The 20,974-nt window shown below is 58.4% G+C and overlaps 1 protein-coding gene across 1 annotated transcript in view; it reads right to left on the bottom strand.

The window, feature by feature from the left end:
- Nucleotides 1-14,371: 14,371 nt before the first annotated feature.
- EFNA2 (ephrin A2) overlaps nucleotides 14,372-20,974 on the bottom strand; it is a 36,674-nt gene continuing 30,071 nt past the window's right edge. Inside the window, exons 2-4 of the mRNA XM_027901079.1 lie at nucleotides 19,110-19,399; nucleotides 17,350-17,415; nucleotides 14,372-16,370 (exon numbers count right to left, since the gene is read on the bottom strand). Of these exons, the coding sequence (XP_027756880.1) occupies nucleotides 16,249-16,370; nucleotides 17,350-17,415; nucleotides 19,110-19,399 (478 nt within the window). The 3' untranslated portion in view covers nucleotides 14,372-16,248. The remainder of the gene's footprint in view (nucleotides 16,371-17,349; nucleotides 17,416-19,109; nucleotides 19,400-20,974) is intronic.

Genomic DNA, 20,974 nt, shown 5'->3' with positions numbered 1-20,974 from the left:
GAGCCCCCCGAGCCCGCTGTCCCCGGGACAGGGGGTCGCGTCCCGCCGGGGGGCGCGGGCTCTGCCCGCAGTGGCCGCACGGTGACGCCGTCGCCCACCGGATGGGGACGGGGGAGCGGGGGGGAAACGGGGGTGGGAGGGGACGGGGAGGGGCTGGGATTGGGATTGGGATTGGGATTGGGGCGGGATTGGGTTACGGGGATGGAGTGGGAATGGGTTTGGGAGGGTGGGAATGGGACTGGGAATGGCAGAGCTGGAGTGGGACCGGGATTTGGGCTGGGCTGGGCTGGGGCCAGGAACAGGGTGGAATGGATGTGAGATTGAGGAGAGAGGTGGGATGAGGCCAGGGACGGGATGAGAGTAGGTATTGGACTGGGGTGGGACTGTGGATGGGTTTGGGATGGGTCCAGGGATGGGGGGTGAGTGGGGATGGGATGGGAATGGTGTCACAGTGGGTCCAGGAGTGGGGTGGGAGTGGGGAGGGGGCTGGGGTGCAGTTATACCCAGGTCCTGTGGGCTGCTGTGTTTCCTGCAGCGAAGGAAGGAGGAAATTCCTCCTGAACATCCAATTTAAATGTTTTCTTACTAAAAATTGGAAACAAGGAGAGCACCCCGTGGGGCACTGACCCCCTGGTGGGGCCAAGGGGCAGTGGGAGACCCCCATGAAAAATGCTGCTGCGAAGGTCTCTATGGCATAAAACATTGTCCTCCCCATGGATTCCTCAGTATTTATTAGAATATTTTATCATATCTGAGGGAGGCAAACTCAGCCCCGCTTGATCTCCTCCAGTTGCAACTCCCTTTTGAAAGGGATGTTCGTGCAGGGAGTGACCTGCTCCATGAATAAATTGACTCTGCCTCCATTGCTCCCCCGTGCTGGCATGCTGTGGAGACAAGGGTGGGCTGGGAAAGGCTGCTTTGCATAATTAATATTTATCACTTGATTCTGAACAAACACAATCCCCCCGTTCATCCCTGGCCCCCAAAGAGTGAGGGGCCGTGCTGGAAGCACAGAGGAAGCTCCTTCCTTTTGGAAACCCCACAATTCAGGTCTCAGAGAGGGGTACAGTCCCCCCAGAGCACCCGCAGACACCCCTGGGTGGGATCCAGCCTGGGCAGGAGGAGATCGGGATGGGGCAGCCCCAGTGCCCTGAACACCCCAGCACCCCCAAATCCCCAAGAGGAGGGGACTGCCCTTTGCAGCACCCCATCCCCAGCTGGGACACATTCCCAGGGGCAAATCCAGGCCTTGGGCTGGATCCAGCGATCCAGCCCCGGCTCCAGGACCTGTCCCATCCTCCTCCAGCTCAGTGGGACGATGGGGCTGGATTTGAGCCTCCAGCCTTTTGTCTGCGGGAGAGGAATTAATTATTCTGTTCTCTCATTACACTGGACTAAAATCCATTTCAGAGCAGCATAAATTTAGGTGCCTGAAGTCGCTATTTTAACATCCCGGGAAACATTTCATTCCCTCTGTCGCCCTTTCCCAATCATTTCTGTCTCAGTGGCAGCCATCGACGTTCCGGATGAAGCACAAGATGGAAGGACATGAACCAAATACGGCCACGGGGCCCTTCCCTGCGTGGGGAACGGGATGGCGAGGCCTGAGAGGGGACCCCCACGGTCCCCCCAAGCCCCCAGACCAGCAGCGTCCAGCTGGGTGTCCCCAGCAAATCCCAGCGCCGGCAGAGCAGAGTCTGGGAACGTCCCCGCGAGGGACCGGCTGCTTCCGTGTGCTGCTCAATTGTTTGGAACATAAAATGGAAATTAATACACGGGGTGAACCCCCTCCAGCATCTCCCCCCCCCCATCCCAGCGCCGCTCGCCTCGTTAATTGAACGGCGCGAAGCAAATGAGGTCAGAGCTCACTTCAGCCAGACAAGGACACGGGAACACGCGCGGCTGCCGGCGGGGCTGGGCTGTACCTGCCCGTGTTTAGCATTCCTGCCGGGATCCGCTCATTAAAAACCTAAAAGGCGGCTTAAGCATCCCATTAGAGCCTCTCCGGGCTCTGGATCCTTCCCTCGAAGACGTGTTTGCAGGGAGCGGGGCGGTGGGAGGGAGCAGGAGGGGGGTTGCAGCTGCTGTGGGGTCACATCGTGCCCCATCGTCAGCCCGGGGGTCGTGGGGCCCTCTGGGGGGTCCCTCGTGCTCCCAGAGCCAGAGGGTAGGAGAGGCAGGAGAGGTGCTGGAGCCTGGGATGCTGCTGGAGCAGAGCAAAGCCCATGTCTGGGACGTGGTTCTGCTGCTGGGGATGCCCAGGGCCCACCATCCCATCAGCTCCCCGCTCTCCAAGGACACCCCCTCGGCCCTTGGGAGCAGTTCCCACGCTGTGCCTCAGTTTCCCTGGCTCTGGCAGGGCAGCACAAGCCCCTCTTTGCACCAGGCCAGGAGTGCTGAACCTCTCTGGTTCTGGGCATCCCTGGGGATGTTCCCAGCTCCAGCTCAGGCAGCAGTTCCTGCTCTTGGTGCTCCACAGGTGCCCCACCAGCACCTCAGGTGGGATCACCTGATGCCGCTGCCTCTGGGCTTTGGCTCCAGGAGCCGATCCAGAGCCCACCCAGCGTCTCCCATCTCCTGGAGGAGGCTCAGGCATCCAGCATTCCCTCTTTCCCAGCCTCTCCCTGCATCCTCCTCTGTTTCCTCCCTCTTCCCTTTCTCCCTCTCTTCCCTTTTTTTTTTTTTAGACAAGAAATGAGTTGTCTTCCCGCAGATGTGACTAAAAGCACTCTGGAAATGTCAGCCACTGCTGGAAAGGGACCCAGATAACATTTAGCTTTAGGTAAGAGAGTAGATTTTCTCTGCACTAATTCATATTTATAAGCTCTCGTGTTCCCGGGGAGAGCGCGGCGCTGATGGCACTCGCTGATTGCCAGCGCGCGGAGCAGGGAATTGTTTTCATATCCGAGATTAAAGAGTGGTTTCTGCTCCCAGTGGCACCTGTGTATTTACACTGGTCATTCTCAATTCGTTCTTATAAGATTAAGACTGGAAATGGGAAATGGTTATACAGTGCTGGGCCTGGAGGGGCCGGGGGGCCGTGGCGGGGCAGGGGCAGAGCCCGGACCCTGAGCAGGGGGAACGAGGGCCCTGCTCCCCTCGGGGAGCTCCTGCTGGGAAAGCTTCATCCAGCTGGAAACTCCTCGTCCAGAGCCTGTGGTGTGGTCCCTCTGCATGACCCCGGGGGCGATGGATGGCAGGGATGGGGATGGATTAGGATGGGTGGGGATGGATTAGGATGGGTGGGGATGGGTGGGGATGGGTGGGGATGGATGGGGATGGATGAGGATGGATGACCGGAGCAGTGTGGGCAGCAGGACACGATAGATCAGCTGAAAGCTTTCTTTCTGTTAAGATTAGGTAAAAGATTTATTTCTATTAAGTTTCGGTGAAAGATTTATCTCCATTATGACTCGGCGAAAGATTTATTTCTACTATTATTATTTTTCAACACATCCCAGGGTTTGTGTCAGCTGATTAAAAGCAAACAAGTAAAGCTCTTCTTCTCCACAGCGGATCAAGGATTTGGGAACTTTTAGAGCTTTATTTAGTTTTTCTCTGCTTTATTTAATTTTTTTTTAAATCGTGTTTGCGAAGTGGCTGAGCAGCTCCAGGGAGGGTCGGAGCATAAACATGGGGGGAAAGGAGAGAAAAAAAAAGGGTTGTGTCGGGGATTGAGGGGCTGGAATTAGGGGGAGGAAGGGGCAAAAAAAAGGGGGAGGAGGAGGCGGTGGGGGATGCAGGAGGGGTTCGGGGTGGAAAGGGAAAAAGGCGAAAGGAGAAACAAGACAATGGCAGAAGGCACCCCGGGGACTTCCTGAGAGGTTTTAGAAATTCAAAATACGCCTTAGAGCCTCAAAGCTGTGTCAGTCACAGCCCCGGCGCAGGGATCACTAAGGCTGCGGCCAAACAATACCAGATTGTGTGAGGAAGGTGGGAAAATCGGGGGTCTCAGCGGCTCCCGCTCAGCCCGGCGGTTCCGCCCGTCAAGCACGCGTTCCACATGAATCAATTCTGGACAGAGCCGCCGCATAATCCCCGCCAGCCTCGCTATGACAACTTGAAGGAGAATTCGGCGGCTGAGTGACAGCAGACGGAGAACTGACAAGGCAAAAGGCCGCAGGACTTTCCTGCCCTTTTTTCCCCTGGTTTTTTCTCTCTCTCTCTTTTTTTTTTTTTTTTTCTTTTATTCTGTCCTTTCTCCCCACCCAACAGTAACTTTTTCTGGGCAGCTCACCGGGGTGCACACACGTGCTGGTGTTTGGGGTTTCACTCCTCTGCCCTTTCCCTGCTCCCGGGGACCCTTCCTGAGGGGGATGCTCGGGGCTCTGGATACCTCTCCCACCCAGACAGGGGGCACAGGGGGCTGGGGGGTCACGCCAGGGCTGCCCCGCTCAGCACCAGCCCAGGGCAGTGGCAGTGACCTCCATCCAGGGCCTTGGTGACAGGGGACACGTGGCACTGGCACCTCGCTGTGTCCCTGAGGCTTCATCCGAGGGCTTCTGGCTTTAGCACAGCCCCTTGGGGGGCACAGGGCGGTGGGACCCCCAAAATGGGCACTCACAGCAGCCCCTGTGGGGTTGGTGGGGCTGGAGGGGGACAGGGTGTGCCAGAGCCCTGGGGCTCCCCAAACCAGCCATTCAGGCTTTAATTACACCAGGCTCGTTATCAGAGGGGTGTGATGAGCCCTGTGGGTTTTCCAGTTAATCCTGGGCTGGGGTCACCCACGTGTGGGTGAGGGGGTCACTTTCCAGGGCCTCCTGAGAAACCCCCCACGACCCAGGGGACACTGGCAGGACCCACCAAGTGAAGCCCCTGCAGGAGCCAGGGCTGGGCTGGGGGTCCGTGGGTGTTTGTGGGGAAGGGACCAACATCCTGGAGCTGCTCCCAGACAATGTTTAAAGATTCCAGTGTTTGAAGCTACTCCTGCATGGCTGCAGCTGAAGGCAGCACTAATCACCTCCCTGCGCCCCCCCCTCCCGCGCTCCCGCCTCGTTAGGTAAACGAGTGTATTATTAATAATCATATCAAGGATAAAAAGTGCTTTTGTCACCTCTGGATCCCGCTCCTTTCTGGGCTGCCCTGTTCCGGTTCCACATGCCTGCTCGGGGAGGCAGGAGGGAGAAAGGAAACTAATTAAAAATTGCCAGTGTCTTATGTCGGAGCGTTTGGGTGCGTTGGGTGGTGAAAGACGAGCGGCTTGTTGCAAGAAAATCAATTTTACAGTTACAGGAGCAGAATAAATAGAGGTGGTGCGTTAAGGCAGGGGGATGAGCAGGCTCTGAGGGTTCCAGCTCCGCAGGGAGCCGGGATGAGCCATCCCGGGATGCTCCAGGTACCCCTGTGGCCCCACCCACAGAACCCGCAGCTGCAGGATTTGCTCAGAACGTGGGTTTTTCACCCAAAGCGGCTGCGAAAATCAGGCTGGCAATTCCTGGGGAGGAAATTCTGGACATTTTTCAAGGACAAGCAGGACTGGGCCCCCAGACAGCCACCCCGAGCATTGCCATGAGGTGCACGTGGAACTGGGGGGGTCACCCCATCCCGACCCCGGGCAGCCCCGGCACGTCCCGGCTCCCGCTCGGAATCCATTCCCGTCCCCACCGCACGAGGCTCCATCTGTATTTTATTCCTCTCTCCTCTCCGCAGGCCTGTGGCTCAAATCTATTGGTTTCGTGCACGATTTCATTGTCTTTTTGGGGTCAGGGAAGAGGCGAAGCAGCCAATTCCCCTTGGCGGGGGGGTTAAACGCTGCTGGCCCCGCACGGAGATCCCGCGGGGGCGCCGGTGCCGGGGAATGAGGGAGCAGCAGCCGGGGGTCCCCGACCAAAATGACTTTTATGCTAAACGGGACGTGGGGAGGCGGGAGGGGGTGGGAGCACGGCGGGAGCGCAGGTCCCGCTTTGGGATCTCGCCGTTGCCTCCGGAACCGTCGGTGGGGACCCCTCCAGCTCCATCCCCTGCAGCATCCCCTTCCCAGCCCCGATGTCCCCTTTCTGGCTCCACTGTCCCTTCCCAAAACCAGCTGGACGCTCTTCCCAGACCTGTTCTGGCCCCAGATGGATTGTCTTTTCTTTGCTCATCACACCAGGAACATGCCCATCCCTAATCCCCAGATCGTCCCTCGCCGGTTTTACATCCACCTCTAAGCTCCTCATAATAGATTTATTTTCAAAAAAATTAAAGAAGGGAAGGAAATAAAAACCCCTCTGTGGGTTATTACGGGATGTTTTGGTTTTAATTGAAAACTACTCTGAGCAGAGGGGATGGATCCGGATCATCACCAGTTGGTGCCAGATGTCACGAGCATCCCACACCGAATCCCTGGGAAATGGGAGAGGGAGGGACCACGTGAGAGACCCCCAGGCCGAGGGGCTCCATGGTGGGGTGGGGAGGGTCCCCAGGTGGGGGTTGAGGGGCTGGGGGTGTTTCTGTGTGTGCGAGTGTGTGCGTGCCCAGCATGTTTGACGCGTGTTCAGGGGACACAGCCCTCCCTGTGCCCTGGATCCCTGGATCCCTGGATCCCCAGGATGGTGTTTGCCAGAGCTGGAGCTGCCAGCTGCCCAGCAAACACCCTCCAGCACTCAGGACATTCCTGGAGCTTGCTTGGCCAGGATTTTTTGTCCAGCAGCTGCCTCGAGCGGGCTCTGGCCTGGCAAGAGGGAGGTCTCCGGGTGAATCAGCATTTCCAAGCCGTGCCAAGCATCCCAAATCCCTGTTCTCCATTAGCACCTAATGAAAGCAGAGCTAATTAGGAATCAGCACGGGATGGAAATGTTTGTGTTTCTGTTCCCCGGGAGCCGCTCAAACCCCTCGGCCAATTTGGAGCCAAGGATGGTCAGTTTGGAGCCAAGGATGGTCAATTTGGAGCCAAGGATGGTCAATTTGGAGCCAAGGATGGTCGGGATCCCTCGACCACAGGGCCAGCGAGGGACACCCAGGGGACAGTGCTGGGGACATGTAGAGTTGGGATAAAGCTGGGGGCACCCAGAACCTGGGGGACCACCAGGGGCCCATTGCATGAGGGGTTTCCCAAGGGACGTTGGGATCATCCCCAGGGTGGCAGCTCTGCCCACACGGCCCTGCTTGGCCGCAGGGACTCTGTGGCAGCCCCAGCACCCACAGTCCTGGCCTGGCATGGCCCTGTTGGGGTCCAGGAGCCCCCTGTGCTCCCTGGGGGCACCCAGGGCTGGCCGTGGGCAGCACCGTGCGGGCAGCCCCAGGCTGGCACCCGGCTCAGGCTCGGCCGGGCTCGGAGCTCGTTGTGGATTCACGGCACTCCCCGGCACAAATGGGTTTAAACTACCTTAAGTGTTTCAGCAGGGAACTGGCGCTGGCGGTGTAACACTGTATTACCACAGCATTAGGAGTGAAGTATTGATCCTAATCCCCTGGTTCAAAAATAGGATTATCAGAAGGGGAGGGGAGGGAGGGGGTGCGGGAGGATGCCCCGTCCCCAGCCCCAGCCACGTCCCCGGCCCCAGGACACCCGGTCCCTGCGGTGGAGGGAGAGGTTGGGGGGCCACGGTGGCACCTGGGGGATCACATCAGCACCTGGATGTCCCTTGTCCTGGGGTGTCTGTGTCCCCCAGGAGCCACCAGCAGCCCTTCAGGGATTTGACCACCCTCTTTGGGGAGGGGCAGGGGGTGAGGGGGAGCTGCCACCACGGGGTTTCTCCCCCTGTACACCAGCCCGGGTGACAGCAGGAACAGGCCACACCAGGCTGCACCAAGGAGGGGATTATACTGAGGACTGGGTTGCATCAGGGACCAGGTCGCACCGAGGAGTGGGTTGCACAAGGAAGAGATTACACTGAGGAATGGGTTGCACAAGGAAGAGGTTGCACCAAGGAGCAGGTGGCCCTGAGGAGGGGGTCACACCAAGGAGCTGTCACCATGCCCCAGCTGTCCCACTGTTGAGGGGGTTGGATTCCCTTTATTCCCTGGAGTGTGTCCCAATTCCAGGGACACCCAGCTGGATCCCCTCATTACTTTAGGTCAATATAGATGATGGAGCCTGGGGGGAGATTTGGGGCTCTTGCAAGAGAATTGGGGCTCTGTGAAGCCCCCCACCATCCTGTCTCCTCCTCCCCAGCCCAGGTTCCCTCTCCTGCTGGCTGAGCCCCCCAGAACAGGAGCTGGTCCCAGGGTGACACCCCCCGGCCCTCCCCTCGTGGCCATCGCCTCTCCCCGCCTGGCTGACTCTCCATACAGTTCCCATTTCACTCCTAATCTCCTCTCTTAGTTTTTAATCCCCTCTCTCCTCCCAGGCTGCCTTTCCCTGTCCTCCCTCGCCTCCTCTCCTTCCCTCTCCCTTCGCCTCCCCCTCCCCGCAAGACAAATTACCCTTAATGATATGCTGAAGGCCATGACACCCATGTTGTCTCTTTGTCATCCTTCGCGGTGCAGCGTGAAAAGATAATACAAACCGCGGCACTTATCTACAATTGAGCGCCAAGACAACCTGCTAATCCCTTAATAACGCGGCGCCGGCCCCACGGCTGCGCTCCCGCCGCTGCATTCCAAATCGCCGCATTCCAAATCGCCGCTCCGCTGCCCGCCCGCCCCTCGGGGGCACCCCCCGAGCCCGGTGCCAGTGGGTGAGGGGGGGAAAAAACACCCCAATATACGGACCCAAGGGATGCGGGGAGGGGGTGGGTTATGAGATCGTGGAGAGGCAGAGGAGGGGGGAAAATCCTCAACAAATGGGTGCAAAAGGATGGGGAAACGGGATAATTGAGGGACAGAATACAGGGAAAAGTCTCAGTAAATGGACCCAAGGGTTGCAGTGATGGGAGATTGGAGTGGCAGCACGGGGTGGGTACCAGCTCCAGGAGGAAAGAGGCTGAATCCCTGCAGGCCCCATCCTGACTCTGCTGATGTCCCTGGAAAACACATCCCAGTCCAGCTGCAACTTGCACAACATCTGAGCACGTCTGGGCATCCCAGAGGGGTTTGCCCCCAGTGCCCACCCTCCCAGGCTCCCAGGTGTCAAGTGGCAGTACGGGGGTGATTCCAGTCCTAAGGGAAAGGGATCCCATCCCTGTGGACCCCATCCCAACTCTGCTGGTGCCCACGGAAAACCCATCCCAGATGGCACAGCCTCGACATGCACAGACATCTGGGCACACTGGGACATCCCACAGGGGTTTACATCCAGGGCCCACCCCCCAAACCCCACTGGAGAATGAGCATTGCTGCACCCAGCACGTGACCACGGGGACAGGGACACCGGGGACACCGGGGACACCGGGGGGACACCGGGATGCCCCATGTCCGGCATCTCCCTGCCCTGCCCTGCTGTGACAGACGGGAATTGCCGCTTCATTTCCGGCCCCCTCTCCCCTTCCCACCCCTGCCGTGATTTACCTCTCCCCAGAGGAGCCCAAAAGCTGTAAACACACTTTTATTTGTCAGTCGTGTCCCCGCGGCCGCGCGGCTGTTGGGAGGGTAATAAATGATTCCGGTCCTCTTGGCTTGATGATGTCGGGATTAGGAGCCCTACATATTTTATGGAAACCTCTACATGATCTTCCCTGATAAATCATTTAAATAGGAGTGTCTTTTCTTGGTGTGGGATATAAAATATTTACCAGAGTGGGTGAAGGCTGTTCATCCGTGTTTACCCTCCCGCTTCCCAGCCCGGCCACGGTGACAGCTCAGCCCTTCTCTGGCTGCTCCAGCTCAGTGGCACCTCTGCTGTGACACCAGGACAGGCTCCCTGGAGTTGGGAGCTTGGAATTTTGGGAATCTCTGTGTTCCCCCAACTGCATTTCGTTGCAAAAAGAAGTGATTTTGGTACAGCATCAGAGCATCCTCCCCGTGGTGCCCACCAGTCCAGTGCCAGGGAGTGTTTTCCACAGCATGACCAGCTCCAACCTGCAAAAACTGGAGTCCCTTCCAGGATGGGAGCTACCCCAAGGGGGGATTTTGGGGATTACTGTGTTCCCTGAGTTGCATTTTGTTGCAAAAAGAAGTGATTTTGGTTCAGCAAACCAAAACATCCCCCCTGTAGCACCCATCAGTCCCGTGCCAGGCACGACCAGCTCCAACTGGCAAACCCAGGGTCTCCCCAAGGGGTAGGAACTCATGCCAAGGGGGATTCAGGGGACCAGCACATTCCCCCAGCTGTATTTTGTTGCCAAAAGAAGTGATTTTGGTTCAGGACTCCAGAGCACCCTCCCTGTAACACCCACCGTGCTGGGGCATGTTTTCCACCAGCTTCCACCTGCAAAAGCGGGGCCCCCCCGGCATCTCCCGCATTCCCAGGGCCAGACCCCCCCATCCCTGCTCTCCCCATCCCCACCTCCAGCCCCGGCAGCCCCGGCAGCAGCGTCCCTCTCCCCTCCCCATTAGCATTCATGGCAATTCTTTTCATTTGTTACCTGGCAGGGGAATGAAAACACGTTGTTCCCCACAGCGGGGGGTTTCCTACGGCGAGCCCCAACTTTTCAATCATTCCCTGGCAGCGCCTGGCGGAGTGCGGCCCCCCCGCCCCCCGGGCAGGAGCCGGCGCTATTAAAAGGCTCACCCAGGGGCATGTATTTTCCATAAGACGCCGTGTACATGCTGTGCAACATTCAGGAGGATCATGCTGGAGCAATTGGGCCGGATATAATGCTGGTTACCTTGCAAGAGAGCAGCTCCGAGGGGAATGGATGCTCACGCCGTGCCTGGGGGAGGAATCGCTCCCCGGCACCGGGGGCTGGGATGAGGATGCTCGGCGATGGATTTGCCTCTCCCGCCACCCAGACCGGGCCTGGATGGGGGCAAAGGCGCAGGGAAGGTGCCTTTGGGGGTGGGTCGGATGCAGTGACCTCCCAAGGTGCTCTCACCCATCTCATCAACGGAATACTGGGAAGAAATTCTCCCTGTGAGGGTGGCCAGGCCCCGGAATGGATTTCCCAGAGAAGCTGTGGCTGCCCCATCCCTGGGAGTGCCCAAGGCCAGGTTGGAGCAACCCAGGCTAGTGGGAGGTGTCCCTGCCCATGGCAGGGTGTGGAACGAGATGGGCTTTCAGGTCCTTCCAACCCAAACCATCCTGGGATTCGATGATTCGATGACTCCCACGGATCCTCCGCATCTGGGGGCTGCAGCAGCTCCCCTCCCACCCCTCCACCACCCTCCCTCCACTGCCCACGTCCCCTCCTCTCCCCAGGGCGGGGGAATTCACAGCTGAACAAAACTGAACGTCCAGTGGCCTGAACAGTCCCATTTCCTGCGCGTGGGGCCCACAAGGGCACGGCAGGAGCCGCGATCGCCGCTCACAATGACACACCTGGCTGGGCCAGATTGCAGATCGATGGCACAGAGGGCTGGGGGCCACCCCCCGCCTCCCCCAGCCCCCCAGGGCCAGGCACAGCCCCACATCTGATCAGCCAGGAGGCAGCGAAGGGGCCGACTGGGGAGCTCCCTGCTCTCCTCCCTGCTGTTCCCATCTCCCTGCTCTCCTCCCTGCTGTTCCCAGAAATCACGCCCTGCTCTGGGATTCTCCCGGGTGCTCCACAGCCGGCAGCGTGTCACAGGAGCGCTCCTGGCTGAATCACCTGAACCTTTCCGGAGATAAGGATGGGAGAGGGATGGTCAGGGCAGGTAGGGAGGGGACAGCCTGGGAGCAGGGACAGGAGGGATCCCTGAGAGCTGGACACGGGGCAGGACCCACGCCAGGAGCTGCCAGAGGGACGTGACGGAGCCTGGGAGGTGCCGGTGAGCCCGCGGTGAGCACGGGGGGCCGTGGGGATGGGATGGGATGGGATGGGATGGGATGGGATGGGATGGGATGGGATGGGATGGGATGGGACAGGGGGACACAGGAATGGGCCCTCAGTGACCAGCTCAGTGCAGGAACCTGAGCCCTGCAACTCCCACCACGTGAGACCACGATGCCATGGGGGGCACAGGGTGGGGAGGGGGCATCCCAACCCCAGGGAATTCATTTGAATGGAGCAACTTGAATATGGATACTGGGACAGGGATCATTTTTAGCCCAGGATGCTCCCAGCTCTCTGCTCTGCCTCGAGCAGCCCCGGGAACAGTTCAGCCTCGTGGTGAGCACTTCCCTTGGCACGTGGTGGCCATGGTTGCCCCAGCGCTGCCAGAGGAGCCACTGTGGCACCCCAGCCTGGGCAGGCCCTGGGGTGGTACCTTTGAGGCACAAAGAGTGATAATCACGCTGGAAAACCCGCCAGGGATGGGACGTGCCTGGCTGAGCATCCCTGCAGGAGCCAGGACCAGGGCAGGGAGGCAGGGAGGGAACTGGGGAGCTGCCCGGGCACATCCTGAGCCTCCCCACGCTGCAAACCCAGACCACAACACAGGGTCGGGGGGCTGCACCCCCCCTGCTCTCTGCAGCCCTGAGGTCGCACCAGGTGGGATATTCCACGGGCCAGCGGAGCACGGAGCACCCGCTGCCTCCAGGGGATGAGATGAGAAACACGATTAACGCTGAAATGCTGAAACAGAGCGAGGAGCTGAGGGAGCAGAGACCTCTGGAAGGGCACACCGGGACCACCACGGGGGCTCAGGACCCCCCTGGTGCCTTTGCTCTGGAGCGGGTGGGAAGCAGCAGTGCAGGATGGGAGGTCCCAGCTCGATTCCATGGATTCAGCCCCAGCTATCAGCTGAAATGAGCCGGCTCCACTCGCTCATGTTTGGGTGTGGGTGGGACGGGGGTGCTGCAGTGGGTCCCCACATTCCCCTTCCCCTCGATTCAAGGCTGGGGATCCCAGCGCTGCAGGGACACCCCTGGAACGGGGCTGGGGGGGATGCAGGGAGCCTGGATGTGCCCTGGTCTCACCTGCAGCCTCGTGTGCCCCCATCCACCCCTTTTTAAATATAATAAAGGTTAAATATATTAAGGACTGAGCTGGACCAGTTCTCCAATACCACCACTCCTCACACCGAACCTCGATGCCTCTGCACGAAAGACGGGCTCTAAATGATCCCGTTCAGTCCCTAAAACCCCACGACTCCATTAATTAATTACTAATGATGATCCATCTCAGCCTCGTGCTGCCCGTTTGCTATTTTTACCTCCCTATTTCCAACACCCAGCGTTAAAAAAAAAAAATCATGAGTCAGGGCTCAAAAAACCTCGTGAACGGGCCTGAAAAATCACTTTTTGGTAAATCCCTGCCAGACTCTCTCCCTGGTGTTCCCTCTGCCGGAGCCCAGCGCTGGCAGAGCCGGCGGTGACGGCGGAGCCGGAGGCGGCACCCACGTCCCTGGCGGTGGGTGGCATCGCTCCTGCTCCTGGCACACATATGGCCCTTATTAAAAAGCAAAATTACTCTTTCACCCTCTGGTGGCAAAACTTCAGAGCTCGGATCAGCCGTGGGAGCCTCAATTAATTACCAGCGGGTTGTTCCTATTCTGCTAATTACGCTGGAATAGGCACGGAACGCCGGGAAGGAGCACGGGCTGCTCCACAAAAAGTTCAGGATTTCAGCTAAAAAAGAGTTGGGGGGCTTGGCAGAGGACGCTTCATGATGCCATCTCCGAGCAGCCTGTCCTGGCTTTGGTGGCCTCCTGGGATGTCACCTCTTGGTGGCCTGATGCCCCATTCCTGGGGAAACTGAGGCAGCAGCAGGTGAGCAGCCGGAGCTGCGGGAGCCGCCAGCCCCGAGCGCCCGCCCGCGGGGCAGCATCGCCTCCCATAATTAAGCACTATCAACAATTGCATATTAATTAATTTAATATCCATTATTATTAATTAACAGGGTAATTAAACCCTTCCCGTAATTAACACACCACCCAGCAGAGAGGTCTGGCTGCACAGCCCTGCTGCACCAGGGGACAGGGGCTGCACGGGGAGTGGGGATGGAGCTGGAGCCCCCAGGGGACACGGAGCCACACGGGGAGGGAAAGTGATTCCTCAAAGCAAGGGCCTCACACGACATTTATTTGCATTTTATTATAAAAAAATACAGAATCCAAATGGGGGGCGATAGATCCGGTTACCATCAGCACGACGTCGAGGGCGAAAGCGGAATGTGGAAGGACGGAGCGAGGCACAGCAGGGACCGGCACGGGAGGGGCAGCGCCGAGGAGGGGGGGCTGCTCTGGGGGGACCCCCAGCCCTGCCCTCCCCACTGCCGGCCCCGCCGCCCCCTCCATCCTTCCACTCTCCCACAATCGCTGTACACAATATAGATATTTATAGATATAATCTATATATATATAAAACACAGACCGAAGGCCAGGCGGGTGCTGCCGGCTCTGTGTCAGAGCCCAGTGGGTACCCCCTGCATCCCCCCCCCAAACACAATGCTTTAGTCACCTTCGGGAACCACGACCTGGTCTGGACACACGGGGACAGGGACAGGGACAGCAGGGAATGCGATTTTTTTTTTTTATTGTGGGTTTTTCTTTTTTTTGTATTTTTTTTCCTGTTTGTCTGGTTTTTTTTGTTTTTTTGTTTTTTTGTTTGGATGGTGGAGATGAGCTTATTGCGAGATTCCAGCTTCCTAGTCTAAAAAATAAAAATAAAATAAGATAAACCCTTCCATAAAATCCATCCTCAACAATACATAAAAAAAACCGCTCACAGTATAGCGCTGTATGTACAGGGACGGAGCCCCCGACCCCCGGAAGGGCCAGGATCCTTGGAATGGGGACCTGCGGCCGGGTCTGAGCCCTTCACCGGCATCCCCTGGGACCACCAACCCCCTGGGGAATAGGGGGGCTCTGTGGGACAGGCACGGGACCCCCCCAGGTGGGACAGCCCCAGATTTAAGGCGAGGAGGGGTCAGACCCCGGGGCTGCGGGGGAACCCCTCCCTGGGGATCTGCCACCCCTGGGGTCAGGGCCAACCTCGGATCAGGGGGTTCGGGGGGTTTTGCTTATTAATGCAAAGGAAAAGGGAAAAATGCCCAAGCCCAGCCCCAGAATGTTGGGGACAAAGGGGTGACCATGGGGAGCACCACGATGGTCCCACACACGGCCCCCCTGGAGGGACTCTTGGACCCCCAAGGCATCGGGGGGACACGGTGCAGAGCGGAGGAGGAAAATCCATGGCACAGCCTCCTCCCGCCCCAATGAGCTCAGCCCTGCTCCGGCAGGGGCTCCAGCCCTGGTGCCAGACAAACGCCCTTGGAATGATGCCCACGGCTGGGCGAGCCCGGCCCGCCGGCTCCCAGCGCCCGGCGGTGCTCCCCGTGCCAGCCGCCCATTCCCCATGTTCCCAGTGCCGGCCATTTTCAGTGCCAGCTATTCCTGGTGTTCCCAGTGCCAGTCATTTTCAGTGCCAGCCATTCCCAGCGCTCCCAGTGCTGGCCATCTCCAGTGCCGTCCCTCCTCGGTGCTCTCAGTGCTGGCCATTCCCGGTGCTCCCAGTCCCAGTCGTCCCTGGTGCTCTCAGTGCCGGCCATTCCCGGTGCTCCCTGTGCCAGCCAGACATCCCTACTGCTCTTCACGCCAACCATTCCCGGTGCTCTGCGTGCCAGCCATTCCAGTGCTCCCTGTACCAGCCGGCCATTCCTGCTGCTTTCCGTGCTGGCCATCCCAGCGCTCCCAGCACTGACCATCCCGGTGCCTCCGTGCCGGCCGTTCCCGGTGCTCCGCTCGGCCGTATCCCCTTTCCTTTGCTGTTCCCGGAGCTGTCCCGGTGTTCCATGGGGTCATCGGTGCCATCTGTGGCATGAGCGGAGGGAACAGGGTGACCCCACAGGGGCTCAGTGGGGGCCGTGTCTGTCCAGACCCCCCGTGTCCGGGAGTGTCCAGGGCTGTCCGGACTGGCTCTGTCACATCCTGCCAGGCTGGGAAGGAGTCCGTGCCCACGGAGCCGTTGGCACCATCGCTGTGTCTGGCGGTCCCGGCAATCCGGAGGCTGAGCCTGGCCCCGGGCAGGTCAGTCTGGCCTGGGGGGGGAACCCGGCCGGGGAAAAACCCAACAAATAAAAATAAAAACCTTTTTTTTTTTTTCGTTAAAAAAAGAAAAAACCAACAAAAAAACCAAACGGACGAGGACTCTGTATTTGGTCTAGAAATGTAAAAAGCGATGCCCGACCGGGCCGGCCGGAGCTGGAGCTGTGGGACGGGGATGGGAGCCGGGATCCATCCCGCGGGACAGCCCGGCACCGTTCCCGGCGCGATGACTGTGCCACGGCAGGGCCTTCACGTGGTGGCAGGATCCTCACCGGCAGCACCAGCCACCTCCCCAGGCACCATCCAGGCGGTTCGGGGTGGGCAGGATCCGTGCCCGGGCTGCTCCTGCCCCGCGGAGCCGCTCCCGGCGCGTCGGGGTCGGGGCTACGAGGCCAGGAGCGTCCAGACGACCGGCACCACCGCCAGCGCGGCCGGCGGGACCCTGAGGCTGCAGCACGAGTTGTTGCTGGTGAAAATGGGCTCCGGGGACTCGTAGAGGGAATCGTCTGTGGGAAAGGAGGGAGAGAGGGACGTGTGAGCCGGTGGGATGGCCGCGATCCGGGCGGGACCCAGCCGGGGCAGAGGCACGGGGACAATCGGCACCCTGGGGTTGGGGTCCTGAGAGGAGCTGGGCACTGATCATCCCCCAAATCCCAGCTTCCCCAAAAGTGCTGCAGCCAGCCCTGGGACCTGACACCTGGGGACAGCCACGGGTGGCTCCACAGCCCCGTGTCACAGGGAAGGGCAGCGTGGGGACGAGGCTGGGTGAGGGCACAGAGTGTTCCAGTTCCATGGATTTTAAGGACAGGAGGCAGGAAAAGCGGAGTCTGGTCCTGTCTAGGGACGCTCCATTGCTCCACCAATCCTGTCCCCTCGTTCCCCCTCATTCTGGAGGGTCCCTGTGCCAGGCATTTGCAATGGGCAATGTTTCAGGACCCAGTCCAGGTGCCCCCTCAGGGACCCCTCACCATCTCCAGGGCCCAGCCCCTCTCCCCTTCCCTTCCCCTCTGCAAGGTGGAAATAAAACAAATCCCAGTATTATTAAAATACTAAAAAAATTCTATCAGGAGAGATTTTTTCCCCTCGTTCTGAGCGGAACATGATGAGTTTTTACAGACGGTTCCGTTATGCTGGGTTTTATTTTAAAGCCACTGAAGAAAGGAGGCGAGAGCCATCCGTTACCCGGTGACATTCCGCTGTCCCCGGGGAGAGCCGCTGCCATTTGCTAATTACACGTTAACAGGAGAAGAAAATTATTAATTTGTTTTTTTAAATGGCTGATTTATGCGACTCGGAGAAGTAGCCACAGCGCAGAGATGATTATTGCTATTAATTATTTTTTTTTCCCTATCTGTCCACCACTGGTTGGACAGGCTGGGATGGCTCTGTCAGGGCTGGGGGTCCCTGTCCCCACCCCTGTCCCCATCCCCAGGGCCACCACCCGCTCTCACCTCACAGGGTGACCCCAGGGAGCCTCTCACTTACTCGTTGGCCGAACATAAACCTTCAGCTTCAGGCAGGGCCTGTCCACCATGTTCGGGGGGGATGCGGCTGCAGGGGAGGAAAAAGGGAGAGAGACGAGTGGGTTGGGAGGGGCAGAGATAAAGCGAGGGTCAAGCACTGAGTAACAATAATAAACACTGGAAGGAAGGGAGGAATTGCGGTAATTATCGAGGTGAAAGTCCCTCTCGGGGTGAGAAAATGGGATTTTTTTATATATATATATATTTATAAAGGAATTTAATTTTCTCTATAGTTTTCTTTTTAATTGAAGTTTTTTTTTTTTTTTTTTTTTGGAACCTCTCCTTTTCTTTTGTGTTTTGGTGCCGTGCCCCACAGGGGGGGAAGGAGAAGGTGCTGTGTCGAGCACAGGGATCCCACAGCACCCCACAGCATCCCCACCCCACAGCACCCCACAGCATCCCCACCCCACAGCACCCCATCCCAGCTCCATCCCCGGGTCCCCAGGGCCACGAGGTGCCCTTGACCTGCGCCGGGGCCACGAGCGTGTCCCGGTGCCGGCGGGTTAATGGATTCCAATCCATGGGCTCGAGGAGGAGGTAATTTCTTTTCTTTCATGTCTGCTAAATACGGTTCCTCAAAGAGGCATAATTTCTAATGTTCCGCATGACGGGAATTCTAACCGGGTTAGCAATGATCAGCTTCCCATTTACTCCTGTGTAATCTCTCCCTAACGACATTAAAAAATAAAAAAATAAAATAAAATAAAGGGGGGGGGGAGAGAGTGAGTTGTGGCCGCAGTTATTGCGCCGGTGACATTTTACAGGGGGGGGAGGGAGAGAGGGGGAAATGGTAATTTAATATAGATAAAAGGAACAAATTAAGTGGGCTGAAAACAGCTGCTTTAGGAAAAAGAGGGAGAAACGATAAGGCGGAGGAGCGTGGCGGTGGCTCCGGAGGGGACGGCGGGTCCTTGGCTCTGGGTGTCACCGGGGTCACACTGCCTTGTTTGGGTCTGGGCTTTATCCCAGCGCCTGCTCCCAGCAGCACTGGATTATTTTTCCATGACTCCAGCAAGCTCATGAGGAAACCGATCTGGCTCCTGTCCCTCACCTCTGCCCTGGCCCCTGCAGACACTCCAGGGGTGGAAATGCCCTCCCAAGGACCCTCATCCTGCCAACAGCACCAGAGAGGGTTGGACAGTTTGGGGTTCAGGTTTGGGTGAGAAAAGGGAGCCCAGACCAGGGAGAGCAGAAGGATATACGGGAATGCACAGGAGAGCACGGGAATTGCGTGTGAGAGCACGGGAATACGTGGGAGAGCACAGGAATATAAGTGGGAGCACAAGAAGACACGGGAGAGCGTAGGAAATACATGAGGGAGCATGGGAATGTAAGTGAGAGCATGGCAACACATGGGAGCACACAGGAATTACATGGGAGAGCACAGAAAACATGGGAAAGCACAGGAATACAGAGGAGAAGAGGGGAACAGAACCCGGGGCTGGCAGTGCCACTGCCCTGGTGCAGCACCATTACTGGTGCCAGTGGTGTTCCCGTCGGGATGAGACCATTCCTATCATCCCATGGCTCTGGACAGTCCTGCTCACTCCCATGCCCATGGCTGTGACTCAGCCCCACAAAGGCTTTGGGATCTGTGCTGTGGGCACAGGGAACAGCTGGATTTGGGGGTTCTGCAACATTCTGGGTCACCAAAACACAACGGCAATGCCGGGACACCCCCAGGATGTGCTCCCAGACCCGCCCCACGCCCTCCCCACTCACAGATGTAATAGTACTCGTGGCCGGGTCTGAACTCGAACCCCAGCGAGAAGGGGGTGAAGAGCTGGAACTTCTCGGAGAACTTGAGGGGCCCGTTGGGGGAGTCGGGGCGGTTGCACTCCCAGCGCTTGAAGCCGCGCTGCCGGTGGTCGCAGGACGCGTGTCCCTCGTAGTTCACCATGTACAGGATGTACCTCTCCATCCGCTCGGGCAGCGGCTCCTCGTAGTGCGGGCAGTAGATGTCCAGGTAGTCGTTGATGCTCACCTCCACCGTGTAGTCCCCCCGGTGGAACCTGCGGGACGACTCGGGGTCAGCGGGGCGCGACCCCCCCCGAGCCCGGCACACCGGGACAGGGCCTCACCGGTCGGTTTAACCGTGATCCAGGGCCTGATCCCACCCATCCCACCCCAACATCCCTATTAACCTCCAGATTAACCCAGGGTCTCTTTGTTTTATGCCGATAAACCGGCACCACTCAGCAGGAAGCGACACCAAAATGATTATTTCCCGGGGATCCCGGCGGAGCGCCGGCACCGCCGCAGCCAAGTGCCACAATCCCGGTGTCGTTTGCCTTCCTGGCGCTGCTTATCCAAGAGATTAAGGGATTAGCAGCCCTGGAGGACTCCTTGGCACATGCCAGCAACCCCCGCTCCAGCTCTTCGGGGTGACCCCTGTGTCCCCCTCCCCAAACTCCAGACCCCGGAGCTGGCGGCACCGCAGCCGGTAAAGCTCGAGGCCAAATTCACAGGTGCCCCCAGGAGCCAATCTGGCAGCTTGGCTTCCCCCCCTCATTGAGTGAGTTTTCTTTGCTAATTAATTTGGGACTCCACAGCACGGCCCCCCCCCCCCAACCTTGGCATGACCAGAGATGGGGGTCACTCCATGGCTCCAGGGGGGTCAGCATGGCCCTGGTGGGATGGGGATGGTGATCACAACCCCCCCAGCCCCCCCAAAGCCTGTGGCAGCTGCTAGCAGGGCTGAGACTGGATCAAACTCATCACACAGACACCCCAAAGGTGATCCCACATCCCTGGGGCCGGCGGGATGGAGGGTGATCCCAAAGGCACCCCAAAAAGGGGAGGTGGTGCAGGGAGGGGGCTCCTGCAGCCCCCCTCCAGCTCATTACCTGCCTCATAAGCTCTCTGATCACACAGGGAGCGCGCTAATTAAGGAGCAGGGTTTCTCCCTCTCCTTCCCTCTCCTTTCCCGAGCCAGTTGTGCCAACCCTGCCCCTGGCAAGGTAACATTGGAAAATGTAAAATTAATACAAAGGGCTGGAATTTACTGGGAAACAATTTTCAAACGCACAGAGAACAATAAAAAATATTGAAAAAAAAAAAAAGAGCCCACAAAAAAAACCCCCTCTTCTTGCTGCCTTTTATTTAAAAAAATTATTTATTTTAATGATCGTTACTAAAGCCCAAGCAAAGACAAGGAGGGGGGGGCCCTCCACGTATCAGGGGAATAATAATAATAATTATTATATTTTTTGGAAAAACTCACTGCGAGGGCCTTTGCCTGCCTGACAAATTGCTGAATTAAAGCTGATTAAAGCTGATAAATGGCCCAGATGGAGACAGACGTGGGGAGGGGCTGCGGGGAGAGGGTCACCCTCTGCTGGGGGGGCTCTGGGGAGGGGGTCACCCTTCACAGGGGGGCTGCAGGGAGCTGTGGGGACCCCCAGCACGGGGCACCCCACCTCTGCAGGGGGTCCTGGGCTCCCCCCAGGGCACCCCAGCCTGATGGCACGGGATGGGGATGATGCCACGGGAAGGGGACGATCCCATCACCGGGGATGATGCCAGGGATGGGGATGATGCCATCACTGCATCCAATGTCATCACTGGATCCAGTGCCACGGTCCCCT

This window comes from Empidonax traillii, unplaced genomic scaffold (assembly GCF_003031625.1).
Source record: "Empidonax traillii isolate 1590-97213 ecotype Southwest subspecies unplaced genomic scaffold, ASM303162v1 scaffold761:size885847, whole genome shotgun sequence".
NCBI lineage: Eukaryota > Metazoa > Chordata > Aves > Passeriformes > Tyrannidae > Empidonax > Empidonax traillii.
The sequence above is the reverse complement of the archived record's forward strand: the minus strand, read 5'-3'. Positions and strand labels throughout refer to the sequence as shown.